The sequence below is a fragment of the Triturus cristatus genome, chromosome 1_2 (genome assembly GCF_964204655.1).
Source record: "Triturus cristatus chromosome 1_2, aTriCri1.1, whole genome shotgun sequence".
Taxonomy (NCBI): domain Eukaryota; kingdom Metazoa; phylum Chordata; class Amphibia; order Caudata; family Salamandridae; genus Triturus; species Triturus cristatus.
This window is the reverse complement of record NC_140580.1, coordinates 860,941,754-860,957,534: the sequence shown is the minus strand read 5'-3', so window position 1 is coordinate 860,957,534 and position 15,781 is coordinate 860,941,754. Positions and strand designations below refer to the sequence as shown.

General features: G+C 43.7%; 1 protein-coding gene across 2 annotated transcripts in view; it reads left to right on the top strand.

The window, feature by feature from the left end:
• The window catches only part of TMCO4 (transmembrane and coiled-coil domains 4), a 481,254-nt gene that overhangs the window by 311,632 nt on the left and 153,841 nt on the right, over positions 1 to 15,781 (top strand). For both annotated transcript variants that reach the window (XM_085609111.1, XM_085609114.1), the window contains exon 11: positions 1,465 to 1,549. In XM_085609111.1, coding sequence (XP_085465237.1) covers positions 1,465 to 1,549 — 85 coding nt within the window. The remainder of the gene's footprint in view (positions 1 to 1,464; positions 1,550 to 15,781) is intronic.

The following is a 15,781-nucleotide window of genomic DNA, read 5'->3' as shown; positions in this document are numbered from 1 at the left end:
GATGACGTCAGATATTCCATCACTGATTAAATATGTGTCTTTCTGAAAAATAAATATTTGTAATATATGTATAGCTAAAGATTAATGGAAGAAGACATGGGTAAATAGGTGTCTAAATACAGTGATGTAATATCTGACGTCATCAGCAGAGGATTGCGGACGCGTGAGTTATAGTTGCCTGCACTAAGTATAACGGGGGAATTTCATTGGTTTTTTACGAGGGAAATGTCCAGCTAACTATAACATGTGTGAAACCTATGGTTTTTTAAGTGAATTTGCAAGGTTTTTTAAATGCTAATTCCTAACTATAACGTGCGTGAAACCTATGGTTTTTTAAGTGAATATATATATATAATATCAGGACCATTGAACTTATGCGATTGCGCTGCATCAGTGGTTATTGCATAATTTGTAGATTAAAAAAATATTGTTTTGAGCTCAAACTGTTGAAAAGTTACTAAAAATGCAACAACACATGTTGCCCCGTGGTGGAAGGCCCTGTGCAAACCTGGAATGGGCAACTTTTTGTTGCTTATTGCTAAATTTGGGTGTTAAATTGGTATTAATAGGGTGAAACCAATGCCCAGACAGTATTACAAAGTTTAAAAATGCCAAATAAAAGAAGTAAGACTATTACAAAATGGGCCGCATTATGCCACATAATTTGCCTTTTCTTGCCGCGTAATTTACTCATCCCTGCAACATAATTCGGCCCTCTCCTGCCACATAATTCCAGTGGCCCTGGTATATATGTGTGTGTATATATTTATTTTTAAAATTGAAAAACTAAAGGTTAAAGGGACGTTATAGTTAGGTGAAAATGTCAGTTAAAACATACTGTTTTGAACGAAAAAATAAAGTTCACCAGTTATAGTTATCTCACATAACTACAAATTGTGCCCAACATAAACACATGATCCTAGGTATCATGTCCTTCTTGCTTTAAATACTTTACAAGTCGATCTGTGTTTTCCTCCATGCGCCAGTGTTCTCTAGACCTGGGTTTTTACGGCCATTGTTCTCCTTGTAATGGGATTCAGAGTTGTCCCACCCAGATCCCTCCATATTCTTCTATGGAGAGCTTCCCCCCATGGAACTTCATGTTCTCATACCAGCCCTTTTCTGGTCCAGTCCCCAACTGCGCCTAAAACCACCAAGAGCTCTGTGTTTCACAAAGACATTAATGATATTTCCTATTTAGCACTGATTATCCCGTCCTAGGGGGGTTTTGTTTCCCTCTTCAATGGAGCTCTGTGTCCCTACCATTAAGTACTATGCCGCTACAGCTCTGCTCTAGTTTTCCCATCGACCTGGGTGCCGCTACCCCACAGGGTTTTTTCTGATGCTGTATGCTTCCTCCAGGTTCCATGCCCACATGATCTCCTCTGTCCATGTCCTCTTAACCCAGGTCTGTTTGTCACAATATCTCTTTCTGAATCATGCGTTATGTCTCCTCTCCCCCAGGGAAGGAGGCCTGTTACCCTAGTTGGCTTCAGCCTGGGAGCGAGAGTGATCTACTTCTGTCTGCAGGAGATGGCTCGAGAAAAAGGTAGGATACCTGCTTAATGGCTTCTTCCAGTAGATGTAGCAGCATGTAATATGCAGATTGTACACCCTGATATGAAATTAAGACAGCATTGCCAGTTTTCAGTGACTAAGGGTGGTTGTGGTTATAAGGCCACTGATGGTGGAATGATACAAAAGAATCATGAATACAGTTGTCTCTGGGACTGGGCTGAAGACTTGCTGTAAGCAATCTAGGACCAAGCATTCTAGGGCCTGTTTTGGGATCAGGCTCGGCACTATCCTAGGGTATTAGGAAGTGGCCTTTCTTGGTCTGCCCGGCTTTCCTTTGAAGAGTTTGAACTGCTAATGTGACTTTGGTCCGATCCAGAGCAGTCATAATGAGTGGCAGCCAAGGCATTTAATCACAGGACCTTTGCTTCTTATTCTGACACGAACTATCAGATCTGGGAGCTGGTTTGTCCTGGCAGAGCAATGTCATGTGCACTGTGCCGGGACCTTTCAAGTCCAGATAGTCCTTGGTATGGCTTATTGAGTAGTCAGATATAGAAAGCACAATTCATTGGTGAGCTACATTCTGGTTGTCCGGCTGTGGAGCTCGAATCAGTCATTCTGATGCTGCTTGCTTTGTAATTCAGTGTGGGGAGAATGAAAAGCCCAGAAAGCCACAAGGAGGATAACCAAGATTTCTGCCTCGGATAAGGTGGCCTACCTTACTGTCCCAAGGCCAAATGCGCTTCCCACTCCGTAAAGGCTGCTGAAATTGAGTGTTTGCTTCTGTTTACTGGAACATAGACATAAAGCCTGAGGACTGGTGAGTGCAGGACGAAATGTGGACCTCCCTCTGTGTGTGTGTGTATGTGTATGTCTGCCCATATATGGCTCTGTGTGTGTGCCACTCTAGATAGGTGTGATCATCCTTTCTTCTGTGGACAGATGGATGTGATTGTGTGCCTTTGTGAATGCATGTACAACTGTGTTTGTTTGTTTCTATGTACATTCCTCTCAGAGAGAGTGTGTGTGTTTATGCCCACCTCCATGGCCATACTCCTGTGTTACTCGCATATATTTCTGGCTGATAGTACTGTAAATTAGTTGCATTTATAATTGGTGATGCTGGTGAGCGAGCTCTGTGTTGTTAATGCCTATTTAATGTAGATAAGACTAGTTATATTAAAAGTCTGGATTATGTTAAGGACTCAGAGGGTAGTATTATGCTTCTCTGTTTTATTGTAATGCTCACTATGGAGCTGACAAAAGAACCAAACTCAGGCTGAGAAATTCCCTCAACCAAACATCCCAGATAAAATGGAAGAATTTCCTGTGTGGATTAAAACCAGACTTTCTAGTATGCATCCTTTACGTCCTGCAGAGCTAGCCGGTCTCCATCTCCCTGAAGATGAATTTCTTTCAGTTTGATGTCTTGCCAGACTAGCAGGTGGTGAACTCTCTTACGTTTTATGTCTTGTCACAGCCTTTGTTATTTTTCAGGACCAGAAAAGATTTGGTGATGAACCCTGCCTGGTGATGGCTTTTCTTTACAATGGCAGACTTTACAGTGAGATCCAAAACTTAGCAGTGTTAAAGTGCGCAGAGTTCGAGGCAAGATGGCGGCCATGTCTATGGCCGGTTGAGCTGGACTGAGATTCTCTCCTGCTGAGCCTCGCCACACTGAAATGCTCATCTGACATTTTTGCAGTAGCTGTATACTTCTATGCGGCGGATACTGGTTCTCTTCACGACGGTATGCTGTGGCGACTCCTAACCTGCTTTAATCGTTGTTTTGATCGGGCGCTGCTGTCGCCCCACATCCCGGGTGTGTGGCTCTGCCCCGGCTTTTTCATTTCGTGCAACTTTCGTGCGGAGTTCGGTAGGGATGCCACCGAAAGTTCCAAGGACTCAGGCTCGGACTGCCCTGGCCTCTGCCTCTCTCGCTGGAGCTGGCGGCGGCCGCGGTGCAGCAACCCGTACAACAATGCCGCTTAGGACGCCTACGCCTGTAGTCGATGGAGTCGCTGAGTCATCGCATACATCCGCAGGGGGTGATTCCCTGACTGATGGAGTGGGTACAGCTTAAGCTTCTGCTGTCAACACCGGGACTCGAAAAGCAGGTCAGGCTATTCCTACAATTCCCATAATGTTTTGTAAAGCCGGGGAGCAGTCAAAATCACCGCAAACTGCTGGGGGGAAACGAGAGAGAGCAGCTGCTGTGCCGGCAACGGTACTTATTACTAAAACAACGAAGAAATCTGCCGCAAATCGCCCAAATGCCCTTACTATCTCTGCGGTCTCCTTAGCCTCAGAGGAAATAACTCCTAATCAGCTGAATGTGAGCATTGCAGAGGCTAATCCAGCTCTGACTCCGGCTCCGGTTCTAGTGGGACCCACTCAGCCGGAAGGTATTCTGGGAGCTGTAGTCCCGGCAAATGACATTCCAGCAAGTGGGCCTGGAGAGGTAACCTCAAATTTGGGTGAACTTTTGCAACATGAGCCCCAGTCTGTAAGGGCTGATGCCGATACAGTAGACAAATTCTACTCTCTCTCGGACCACACTATGTCCTCGGAGGAGGAGGATCTTGTAGATGGCAAGGAGTGGTCTGATGCTAGCGACCCAGGGGATTGGGACAGCAGTGAACCAGCACACACAGTCAGTGGCACAGTCCGGAAACCTGTAAGAGCCCCAGATCAGGAGTGTCTGGAAGCAGGTTCCCTAACCTGGGATTATTCTTTTTCTGGACGGACCCCATTTGAAGACCCCCCTGTGCAGGGGCTGTCATCAATATATGCTGTTAATTGTGGTGAGGTATCAGGTTCTCCTTCAACGGAAATTACACTGGCAGTGATCTATCAATCTATTATGGCTCATAGAGAAGAGTCAAGGCAGGAAAGTGCTCGGACACAAGGGGCTTGTCGCCGCCTGCAGAACTCTATACGGCGGGTCGCAAAAACCTGCACTGAAATCGCCACGCGAGTAGGCGAGGCCGAAGAGAGAATTTCCACACTTGAAGATGACATGAGCTCACAAAAAAATTTAACCACGAATATTCAGTCACAAAGGGATGACATCCTATGGAAACTGACGGACCTTGAAAATAGGGCACGCCGGAATAACCTATGTGTCCTTGGTATTCCTGAAGCGATTGAAGGTTCAGACACTCGGCAATTCATTGTGGAACTATTTACAGAAGCATTCCCAGAGATTCAGCAGTGGGACTGGGGGACAGAGGTGCTACGTGCTCATCGTTTTCCATTCAGGCAGAGTGGGGTCTCCGGTCAAGCCTTAGACAAGCCGAGAGCAATCCTTATTTGTTTAAACAACTTTTTGGTCAGAGAGATAGTTTATGACTTGGCTAGGCCAGATAGAAAGAGGTCTGCTAAGGGGTGTCAATTTTTTGTGCGCCCCGATCTCTGCCCCGCTACTGTCGAGCGCAGGTGGCACCTCCGCCAACTAATCACCCCATTTCAATCAAAGGGGGCTCAGGCTTTTTTACTTTTCCCTTCAAAGCTTAAGGTTATTTTCAAGGGTCAAGTTAAACTCTTTCAATCCGAAGTTAAAGCCAAGGATTATTTGAATGCATTATAAGGGAAAGTATGGCTAAACCTGGGGTGATGTTTAGCTGGCGTACATTATAATTTGAACAGTCTATGTCTTTCTATCTGTTACCCTTTCTGGGATCTTCTTTCTCTGGGTGGTCCTGGGTTGTTCTGGCTTCTGTATCACTTAAAGTTCGATAAGGTTGTGTGTTTGTATTTCTTATATGGCCCTTTATTGGTCTGCAAGCTGCACTGTATGGATAAAAGTTGTAGGTTGTAGCAGAAGCCAGAAGAAAGCTAATTGCAGGGTTTTTTTTTTCTCCTTTTTCTTTATGCAGTGTGGCGATGGCCTTCGGGAGTGTGAGTCTTACCGGCTCGTCCATCGCAAGGGCTTAGGCCCTGTTGCCTTTTGTAGGGGTTGGGGGTGGTGGGTTGTGGGGGGGTCAGAGTAGGGCCCCGTCGGGGTTCTTACCCAGGTTGGGGGTGTTTTGGGTGGAGGGGGGTTCATTTGGGTTTAAAAAAAGCTTGTGGTTCAACTTAATTGTGTGTAGTTTAGCATTCTATGCTCGATCAAATACAGGAAAGATATTTGTTGGTATTGGCGTAAAGTCAGATGTCTATTATCATAGTGCAGGTATTCGTATCTATGTTGAATGGCACAAGCAAAGATTAGGATAGCTTCCTGGAATATTTGTGGGTTAAATAATGGGAGGAAAAGGGCCCTATTTTCAAAGATGATCTTGGCCTTACGGCTGGATCTGATTTGTATTCAAGAGTCCCACATTGCCTGGAATGAGCGGGGCTTGCTTCACATACCTGGATTCGAATTAATCGGTTGCTCACGCCAAACATCCAAGATCAGGGGGGTGGCGGTTTTGGCATTTTTTTGATAGATTGTTGGTATTTTCATAACCAATTATTAGACGGATTTACATTTTACTCAGCCCCGCATAACAAAATGTCTCGGTTAGATTATTTTTTTATGTCCGAACAGCTGGTTATGTCTTCCTCCATCTCACTTTACCCAAGGGTATTATCCGATCATAATTTACTTATTGTAGAATATACTTTGGCACAGAAAGCACCAGAATTTAGGGTTTGGACGTTTGAAAGGAAACTGCTGACAGAACAGGCTTATATTCATCATATGAGGCGTTGGATCAGGGAATTCTTTGATTTTAATGTTGGCTCAGCCTCTGAAAATGTGGTATGGGATACATTCAAGGCGGCCATGAGGGGCGAAACGAAGAGCTTTTCCTTTTTTCATCGAAAATTAGCCCAGCGACAAGTTTATGAGCGTTTGGCAGAGTTAAGTACAGCAGAGACAGAACTGATTGAAGCTGTAAGAGAAGGTAGAGATATTGCGCAAATCCAGGCAAATATAGCTAAGACAAGGGCCTCTCTGCTGGGGTTCTCCGGACAGGATCTAGCTGCTAAATGTTTGCAATATCGCTCCGAGATGTTTGAAATGAGAGAGCGATCAGGCAGGGTTCTGGCAAAGAGACTTCAGCAGAAGGGGCTGGCCAATCGTGTCACTAAGATACAGAACTCACATGGTCAGCTGCTCGAAACTCCAGAAGGGATTCTTGAGGTTTTTCAACAGTTTTATAAAAACTTATATAATGAAGCCAGCAATGGCGTCTTACACTCAGACCAGCAGGCTGCAGCCTTCTTGGCCAGGATTCCAACTACTCAACCCACAGATCAACAAAAGAGCGCTCTTTCGGCACCTATAGAGTGGAAGGAGGTTGAGATAGCAATCGGAGCACTGGCACAACGGTAAGGCAGCAGGTCCTGATGCAGTCCCTCTAGAGTTTTATAAAATGTTTATTCAGGAGATCCGTCGAGTTCTTCTCTCAGTCCTTAGGGCAGCACAATCAGGAAGTATTCCTGAATCCTGGACCTTGACCAATATTATTCTTTTTAAGAAAAAAGATAAACCCGAATTGGATCCCGCTTCATTTAGGCCTATTTCACTTATAAACTCTGATTATAAAATCTTTGCCAAGATCCTGTCATCCCGATTAGCAGCTATAATCACCACCCTGGTCTCGCTACGTCAGCATGGTTTCATCCCAGGCAGAGTCACAGCAAATCATGTATCTCGAGTAGTTGCTTTACTGGATTGGGCCCAGGCAACATCATCACCTTTAGGGGCGATCCTGTTGGACGCTGAAAAAGCGTTCGACAGGGTCGCCTGGCCATTTCTCTGGGCGGTTCTCGATTGGAAGGGCCTTGGCCCTGAATTTATTCACGCAGTCCAATCTTTATATATTACTCCTAAAGCTACAGTCTCAGTTTCAGGGCTAGTTTCTAAGCCATTCATAGTAGGAAGGGGCACTCGTCAGGGCTGCCCGTGTTCTCCTTTGCTTTTTGCGCTGTATATTGAACCATTCTTAAATTTAATCGAGAAAGCGCAGGACATTCACCCAGTCACGATCCATTCAACTGATTATAAGGTTTTAGCTTATGCTGACGACATAGTCGTTCTGACCTCGGATGTTTCGTCTGCTTACAAGGCTCTCAAAATTATAGCAGATCAGTATGGGGCTTATTCAGGTTATAAACTCAATGCTGCTAAGACCCAGGTGATTCAATCTGCAGCTATGGGTCCCTCGGATGCCCCGATAGTGCAGTCTGCAAAATATCTGGGGGTATATATCACAGCGCATGTTAATACCATCCCAGATTTAAACATTTTGCTCATAATTAACTCAGCAAAAACAACACTGGCTAGGCTGGACAACCTTCATCTTTCACTTTATGGTAGATGTAATGCTCTTAAAATGTTGATTTTGCCTAAATTTCTATATTTATTTAGAACAGTACCCTTAGAGGTACCCCAATCCAGCTTAATTCTGGCAGATAGAATCTGTAGTAGGTTTCTTTGGGGTTACAAGCAGCCTAGAAGGGCGGCTAAATGGATGTCCCAGCCTTGCTCATGTGGTGGCTGGGGGGTTCCCAGCTTATTACTCTATTTTTGGTCGTCAATGATTCAATATTTTGGGCTACCATTGTTCGGAGATGCCGCCGCCCCCTCTTTGGCCTGCAGGCCTTCAATCTTTGAAATTGGGCTGGGAGAAAATGCTAAGCAAGTTTTAGTCCGGGTTCTAGAACCAAGCTATTATAAAAGAACTAGGTTTTAGGTCATTTGGTCTATGTTTTCGGTATGGCGCAGGGTTCGCCGCAAATTCTTAGTTCTTAACATCAACTTTTATACACCCTTCTCCGCAGCCCGGCTTTAACCAGCAGTTTTCCAGGATCAAGTTACCTTTAACTGGTCAGCTTTAGGAATAACAGTACTTGGCAACCTTGGACATGAAGGGAGGCTGGCCTCTTTTACATGTCTTAAGGAGAGGCATCTGCTTAATACATTTGATTTCTTTAAATATCTACAGCTACGTAGTTTTATAGAGAAATGTAAATTGAAGCCTGAAGCATTATTTGGGAAGATAATACTGTTCGAACTTATCGTAAAACGTTCTAAAATTGGGGTAATCTATAGGCACTTACTTTCAAGGCTTCCAGATGACATTACTGCGTCTACAATAAAACTAGAAGCCAAATTTGGTGTAACAGGGATTGACATAGCTACTTCTTTGGAACTAGCAGGTAGGGTCCTTATTTCTGGCAGTCTACGATCTCAGTGCTACATGGCTATGTTTGACCTATATTATACGCCGGTCAAGATATCCAAGTGGGCGGGCTGTGAGGGGCACAGCTGCCCAAGATGTGGGTTAATGGCGGCAGACGATGTCCACATGTTCTTCGGATGTCAAAAGCTGAAGTCTTTTTTGAAGGAAGTAGAGCAGTTCCTCAATGTCAACCTTCGGATTCCTGCTGTTCTTTCCCCCGAGTTAGTTAATTGTGGGTATCAAAGTAATAGTGAGCATATCAGGCCCCGCTATTCCTCAGCTTTCTTGTTAATAGCCATGGCTATGGTCCGCCTTTGTATCACTTCAGAGTGGATAAGCCCGGTGTCACCTACCTTTATTGACTGGAGAGGGAGGATTCTAGCACTGTATAATCTGGAGTCTGCAGTCTGGGCTAGGTGGGGTAGAGCCAGGCGTAACTTTGGTAAAAAGATTTGGGCCCCACTTGAAGAATGGATAGGTCAATAGCTGATGCTCTACCTAGTTTAACCACTAGGCTTTTCAGCAATGTTGCATAATGGTATATAATGTTTTTTTTCCTAAAGATGGAAGCATTCTTATTTATTTGTTTTTATTAATTTATACTTTGCTGTAATTCATTTAGTAAGCTTTGCGATGGAATGCAAATGTATATAATTGATTTGACTGTGCTGAACTGAGGCCTTTTGTTGTTTTGATTATCTTTCTTTGGTTTTGTCTCTTCTTTTACTTTTTTTCTCTTCTCTTTTTTGTTGTAACCACAAGGAAAAATAAAAAATAAAGTTAAAAAAAAAAAGAGATCCAAAATTCTACAGAGAGTAGACTACTCTCTTCCAGTGTAAGAACAATGGAATGAGTTAAGGCCAGCTGGCACGCGTCCACCATCCAGTGTAATTTATTCCCAGTAGTGGGCAAAACATGCTATACAACCTCCTATATTTTCAATAGGAAGAAGGGAAACTTCCCTGTTGAAGAACGACCTCACATCCTCAGTGGGTGCTTGTGTATGTCCCCTTGCCCAGGTTGGAAATCAAGGATTGTTTGGAAGAATGTGTTAAATACATTTGCCCACTAGAAATGTGCTCTGGCAACCCAGAGGCCTCCTCCACAAGCAGAATTATCCAAAAACTCAAAAAGTAACCGTAAATGGTTGATGAAGAACAATCTTTGAGAAAGCGGTACACCTGTTTGGAAGTCATCACCTCATTGACAGTTTTGGATCCACTTTCATAAAACAGTTTGGCACCATTCTGTAGCGTTTGTGCAGTTTACATTACTGAGGAAGTGTCTGGCCCCTTGTACCCAATCTCTCAGGATTCTGCTATTTATGAACACACCAGAGAACTTATCCCAATATTCCATCTCAATGATCGTTGTAACGCACCTCCAAGTACAATAACTTATGCTGGTCAGAACTCCACAATCTGTCCAATTCCATCACAGGGTCCTTTTTTTTGGATTTGCTGTTACCTCTGATTTGGCTCCATGCCTTAGCATTCTGCCCTAAGGTGATTGCATGCCTTCTTTTCCAGAGGTTTTGTAAGCCTGTTTGTGCAGATGTTTTCTCTTTGGGGTAGACATTCAATCCAAGCAAAATGATCGCCTCATCTTGGTCTGTACAGGATCATTGTCTTCTAGATGCTTTTTGTGAACATGTGAGTAATTTATTGGATGAGCTTGTGTCAGCTTGCATCTTTTTAGCCTGTTGCATGGATCGCAATCTGCATCTGTGGAGCGCTGTAATAAGTATTGCTCCTGACCTACCTTCCATGCATCAAGGACCTATCATCTCATCTCATCTCACATCATCTCATCTCAGCTCCTCCTCCTTTGGCCACTTAGTAGCTTATTTAGACCGATGCTCTGACAACTCTAGGAAAACACCATAATGGTCTTAGACTATCAGTAGATCCCTCACCTTTCTGCAGAGCAGAGGCTACCATATCCCTATATACCAATAGGGACATCTCCTACAATCTTCAAATAGCAACTTAGAAATATTGGATGAAATCTTCGCTATCATCAAGAATGCTGTGACCAATAAGGATTCCTCCTCCTCCCAATGTGGCACTAGCTCCTCTGGCATCTCTCAGGAACCCCTAGTAGCTCCCACTTTTGCATGACCACACCTAGCCCCCTCTTTGTCGCCATCCCCTGCTCCCCCACCTTGACCCCGCTCCTACAATAGCTTAGATACAACACCTTCTGGGTGGACCGAAGCTCACCCCTTGGCGCACTGAAGCATATGACATTCACACTACTCCTCTAGAACAGAGAGCACAGAGTTTAATAATCCTGGCTCTAACACCTCCTCCATGACTTTACCCCTGTCTTCCGAACTCACCATTGCGGGTCCCCCTTGCCCTCCAATATCTCCTGCCAGGGCCCATTCGTTGACCATATCAGAGTGCAGGTTTCCTAACATGATTAACATTTTCTCTGACATGACTCCCATTCAGCACGGAAGCTCCTCACTTCCTCCTCTCCCACCTAACTCTATCCCCACCCATACATACCCTCCGCTGGGTCTTCTTGACTAGCAAAACCGCTACACCACTGCCTGAGGCTTCCCTTCACCACCTGTCCTCCTCCCCCACACCATGACCACTTGTTTCCATGCATTACTGGAATCTAGACTAGATGATATTTCACTTAACCTTCTTCAACTCAAGGCAGAACTACAGAGCCTCACAAACATCACCGCAGAGCTGGTGATCACTCAGAGAACCAACAGGTCCCAGATGAACTTTACTTGTGCCCACACCGCTACCTTCTGTGCTAGGCTGCCTTGCCACCACTCTTACTCTCCTCACCAGAATTGGAAACCCATACCCTGCCCTAACGCCCCTTCGCTTCCCATGAGACTGAACAAGCAACTAGCTGACAGTGACATTCACGCCCTGCTCCTTACTTATAACTTTACTAAAGATACTGACACGGACACTCTGGGTCAAATCCTAACTATCCCTGCTAACCCACACAGAGAACATAGACGCAATACCAGATTCATAAACTAAGCCAATCTTAGGCATATTAACATCACACAGTCTCCCTCAGTTGGCACCACTACTCACCTGAAATGCATTCTCCTCAACTGCAGATTGGCTTTTAGACAAACACCAGATATTTTTCACCTCATCCTCACACTATAATTCGACCTTGTTATCCTTACAGAAACGCGACTAAACAATGTCTTCTGTTATACTAGAGTTACTAGGCCCCCTTAGTCATGACATCATTAGACTAGATAGAACTAGCAGACTTGGCGGTGGGGTCGCCTGCATCTACTGTAACACTCTCGGTGAAACAGTCACAAGCCATTGTTTTTCCCACTTGTGAATACCCATGCAACGATATTGATAGTATCAACAGATTCATTTGCAAACTTTACGCGATCTACAATCCACCATCCTACCTTTTATTGAACAAATCACAGAAGTCATCACAACCAACGCGGACCATCGACCTACACAGATCTTCTTTGGGGATTTCAGCCTACACTGGAATGACTTGAATGACCATGCAGTGAACAGCTTTTAAACCTTTTTTATCAGACCTTGAGCTGACCCAAATTTGTAACAGTCCTACACACAATAAGTGTGAGTCCTTGAACGTAATCATTGCGAAAATGGACAACATTTAACCAGAATCTATCGTCCCTTCGGACTGGACAGATCACCATTGTATCACCTTCATCATCACAAATGCTGTGTGTTCTAAAAAGGCTCAACTAAAGAAACCTACTCAATGGAATAGAAATTTGTGGAACATAACTGTAATGATCTGACTGCCCTTAGTAACAACTTCCTGCCCTTCCTAGGTGGACATGGTAGATGTCCACGTCCTCACATATCACTACAATACTTCCATTTTAATCATCCTATTGCGTCCTCACAACTAAAAAGAATGTCCACCAAAGACTCTAAACCTTAGTTCACTGGCAGCCTTAATGCAGAAAAACGCAATCTGAAGCTAGCTGAATGTGCTTGGAGATTCTTGCCTTCCGTTGATCACCTGATACGATTAAGATTAGTGAGGAACACCTATAATGAATGATTCAGAAATTTAAAAGCTAGTTTCTTTAGAACCCAAATAGATCCAGCTAGAAACCATCCAAAAAAACATTTTGAACTTGTCAAACAACTATCAAATTATCAACCTAATCCTTCATAAAATGGGTCCAACATGCTTACCGACTGCAAGGATTTTGCCTCCTTCCTGGGCAAAACGGAACAAATTGAAAATGATATGCCGTCAGCAAGGAAACTCCTTCCGGTTATTCCACATATGCCTCCTTCATGGATAGCTGAGCCTGCTGGTCTCCGAGGGCACAGCTCCAAAAACAATGCTTCTTCGCATTCATTCACAACCCTCAATGAAAGCGACATTCACAACATTCTTAAAGCTTTGAAACCTGCAAACCACTTCAATGACACGTTTCCACCGAATATCTTCAGGAAGATCAAACTTCTGTACTTCCACTTTAGACCAAGATAGTGGACCAAGTGGCATTTTCCAAAAACTCAAAAATATTTTTAGATATTATACTGAGCAGTAAATGTGCTAACATATTTACTCATAACTGTGAATGGTTGATGAAGAACAATCTCTGAGAAAGCGATACACCTCTCTGGAAGTCATCCCAGCACTGACAGTTTTGGGTCCGCTTTTATAAAACAGTTCTGCACCATTCTGTAGCGAAACAGGGCAAGTCCTAAAAAAGAAGTGGAGAGACTAACCAAGTTAGTCAGTGTGCAATTGGCATCATTGCATGTGACATCACGGAGCATGACATCACACGTGGTATCACAAGAAGGGGCATCACAACTTATGACCTAACAAGGAAGTGACATCACAAGAAATGTAAACAGATCTTAAGACCTCACACATATGTTGAGCGGATTACAATATTTAACAAATGAGATTTAGCATCAGAGTTGTGCCAAAAAAGTGACATAACCCAACAGATTTTTATTTTATGTAGCTGGGTAAGTGGGTTACTTTCATTCTGTTACTTTCAGTTCATAAATTGTAATCTTTCTAATATACCACAGTGAGCTGTGAAGGAAAAGTGACTCCTACACCTTGTAATCCTGATTTATGTAACACATCCTGTACATTGATTTACACACAAATGATTTATTGTCAATGTATAATGTGTATGTATGATTCAAAGCTCCCTGACACCTTGGATTGGGAGGAGTAGCGCTATAAAAGAAATCAAAACAATTGTGCTATTTAACTTATTTGTTTAAATACTGGGACAGACGAACACATGTGACATTCTTACAGTGCATGCATATGTCTTATATACAGGAACTGATCAAAGTCAAAAGCATGCCTCTCAAGTACCTGTGAAGTAATACCAAGCTAGGAGTCTTTTTTCTCCTCTATTGCATCTTCAGGTAGGTGTGGGGTGCCAGAAGGCTCCCAGCCAGGATACTTAATCAAAAGGAGACATAATGGCCCCCAAACTGTGCCTTTGTTTTTGGCCCTGCTGGAATTTAAAATAACAAAGCACGCTCGCCCTCACTTTGCTGTATGGAAGGAAAGCAGACAATGTGTAGGTACTGCTGAATGTGTCCCGGTGTCCGAAATTTACACCAGGACAAATTCAACATATTTCTGTGGGGTGCAACTTCTTGCCAGGGGAGACGGCGTCCACCCTGTAAAAAGAGTGGGTAGACGCGTACTACCTACCTCTACGCTCGACTTGTGTCCTGGTCTTAAGTTGTTGCTCTGTTTTCAATGCACCACCGCTAACGCCTTCAAGTTTCTCCACCGTGCCCTTCACACTGAATCAGTTGTGCCAGTTTTCTCAGAATGTTCTGCATAAAACAATGGTTCTCTCCCATCCCATTAGCTATGAACTTTCCTTGAAACCACTAGATGGCTCCGTCTGCCCAACTTCAGACGCCTGGAATCATAATAGGATAAGACGTCAGTGGCGGCCGCTGCATAACTCAAGTGGGGCAGTAGGGGGGAGGGGCGGCGGGGGATAGGGAAATAATTATAAACGTTTTTAAACTTACCTGCTCCAACGCTGCCAGCCGCCTTGGTGCTCCTCTTCTCGCTTGAAAGTTTCCCAGCAGCCCCTGGGACACCAACACAGGCTCCCCACCCAATCTCTGCGCTGCTCTCAATAGCATGAACTTACACGAAAGAGGGAGTATGATCCTTTAAGGCCTACTTGTGGGGAGGGATCTATGCAATATAACACAGCATTAATAAACCCGGGGTGTTAGAGTATTAATCTTGTATTTTATTTTTTACTCTTTTTTTATCAAGATTTTTTCATTTTAACTTGATCTCTTCGTCTGCAGTACATTTAACATTGCCAATACTTATGTTACAAAAAATCCAGTTGACAAGAAACATAACAACTCAGACATAACAACTTAAACATATATACGGAAAACAAACGGACAAGTTTTTGTCTGATAATTCATAACAACTAAAAACTAAAGACAACTCATTAAATACGATCCAAAATCTCATGAAATTCGCGAGAATGAACAGTGTCCAAAGATATTTTGTCAACTCACTACACCTAATGTGTTCCGCTTCTGGGAATGAAAATAAATTTTTTTGGATCCCTTCTCGTTGAAAAAACACAAATATTTTTCTTTTTCAGTCACTAGTGGTATAATTGTATGTAGTAAAGGGTCTCAAATTTCTTCCCCAGGATTTATGCCAACGTGTTTCGACCTCTGTATTGACCAGGGAAACATGCGCTTTTATAGCGAGGTCCCCATCAAGGCGTAATATTCAGTCTGGACAACGATATTAAGAGTGCATGAGAAATTTTTGCCGATACCCTCCATATATATATAAATACCTTTGTCTTTTAGTAACCCGCAGACAACCCCTGGTTTTTCTGAGATTCAACTATTGCATCTTGGTCCTGAGGAAGGTGGCTTGGCCACTGAAACGCGCGTAGACCAATATAACCCCTGAGGAGTGGTCCCTGAGAGTTAAATCCATCAGAAGCTGTGTCTGATGGCAACAACTAATACTGCCCTCTCGAATACAATCTGGGATCCCTCATAGGGTCGAATCTCTTGTGGTTTGTGTGTACAAGTATAATTGGC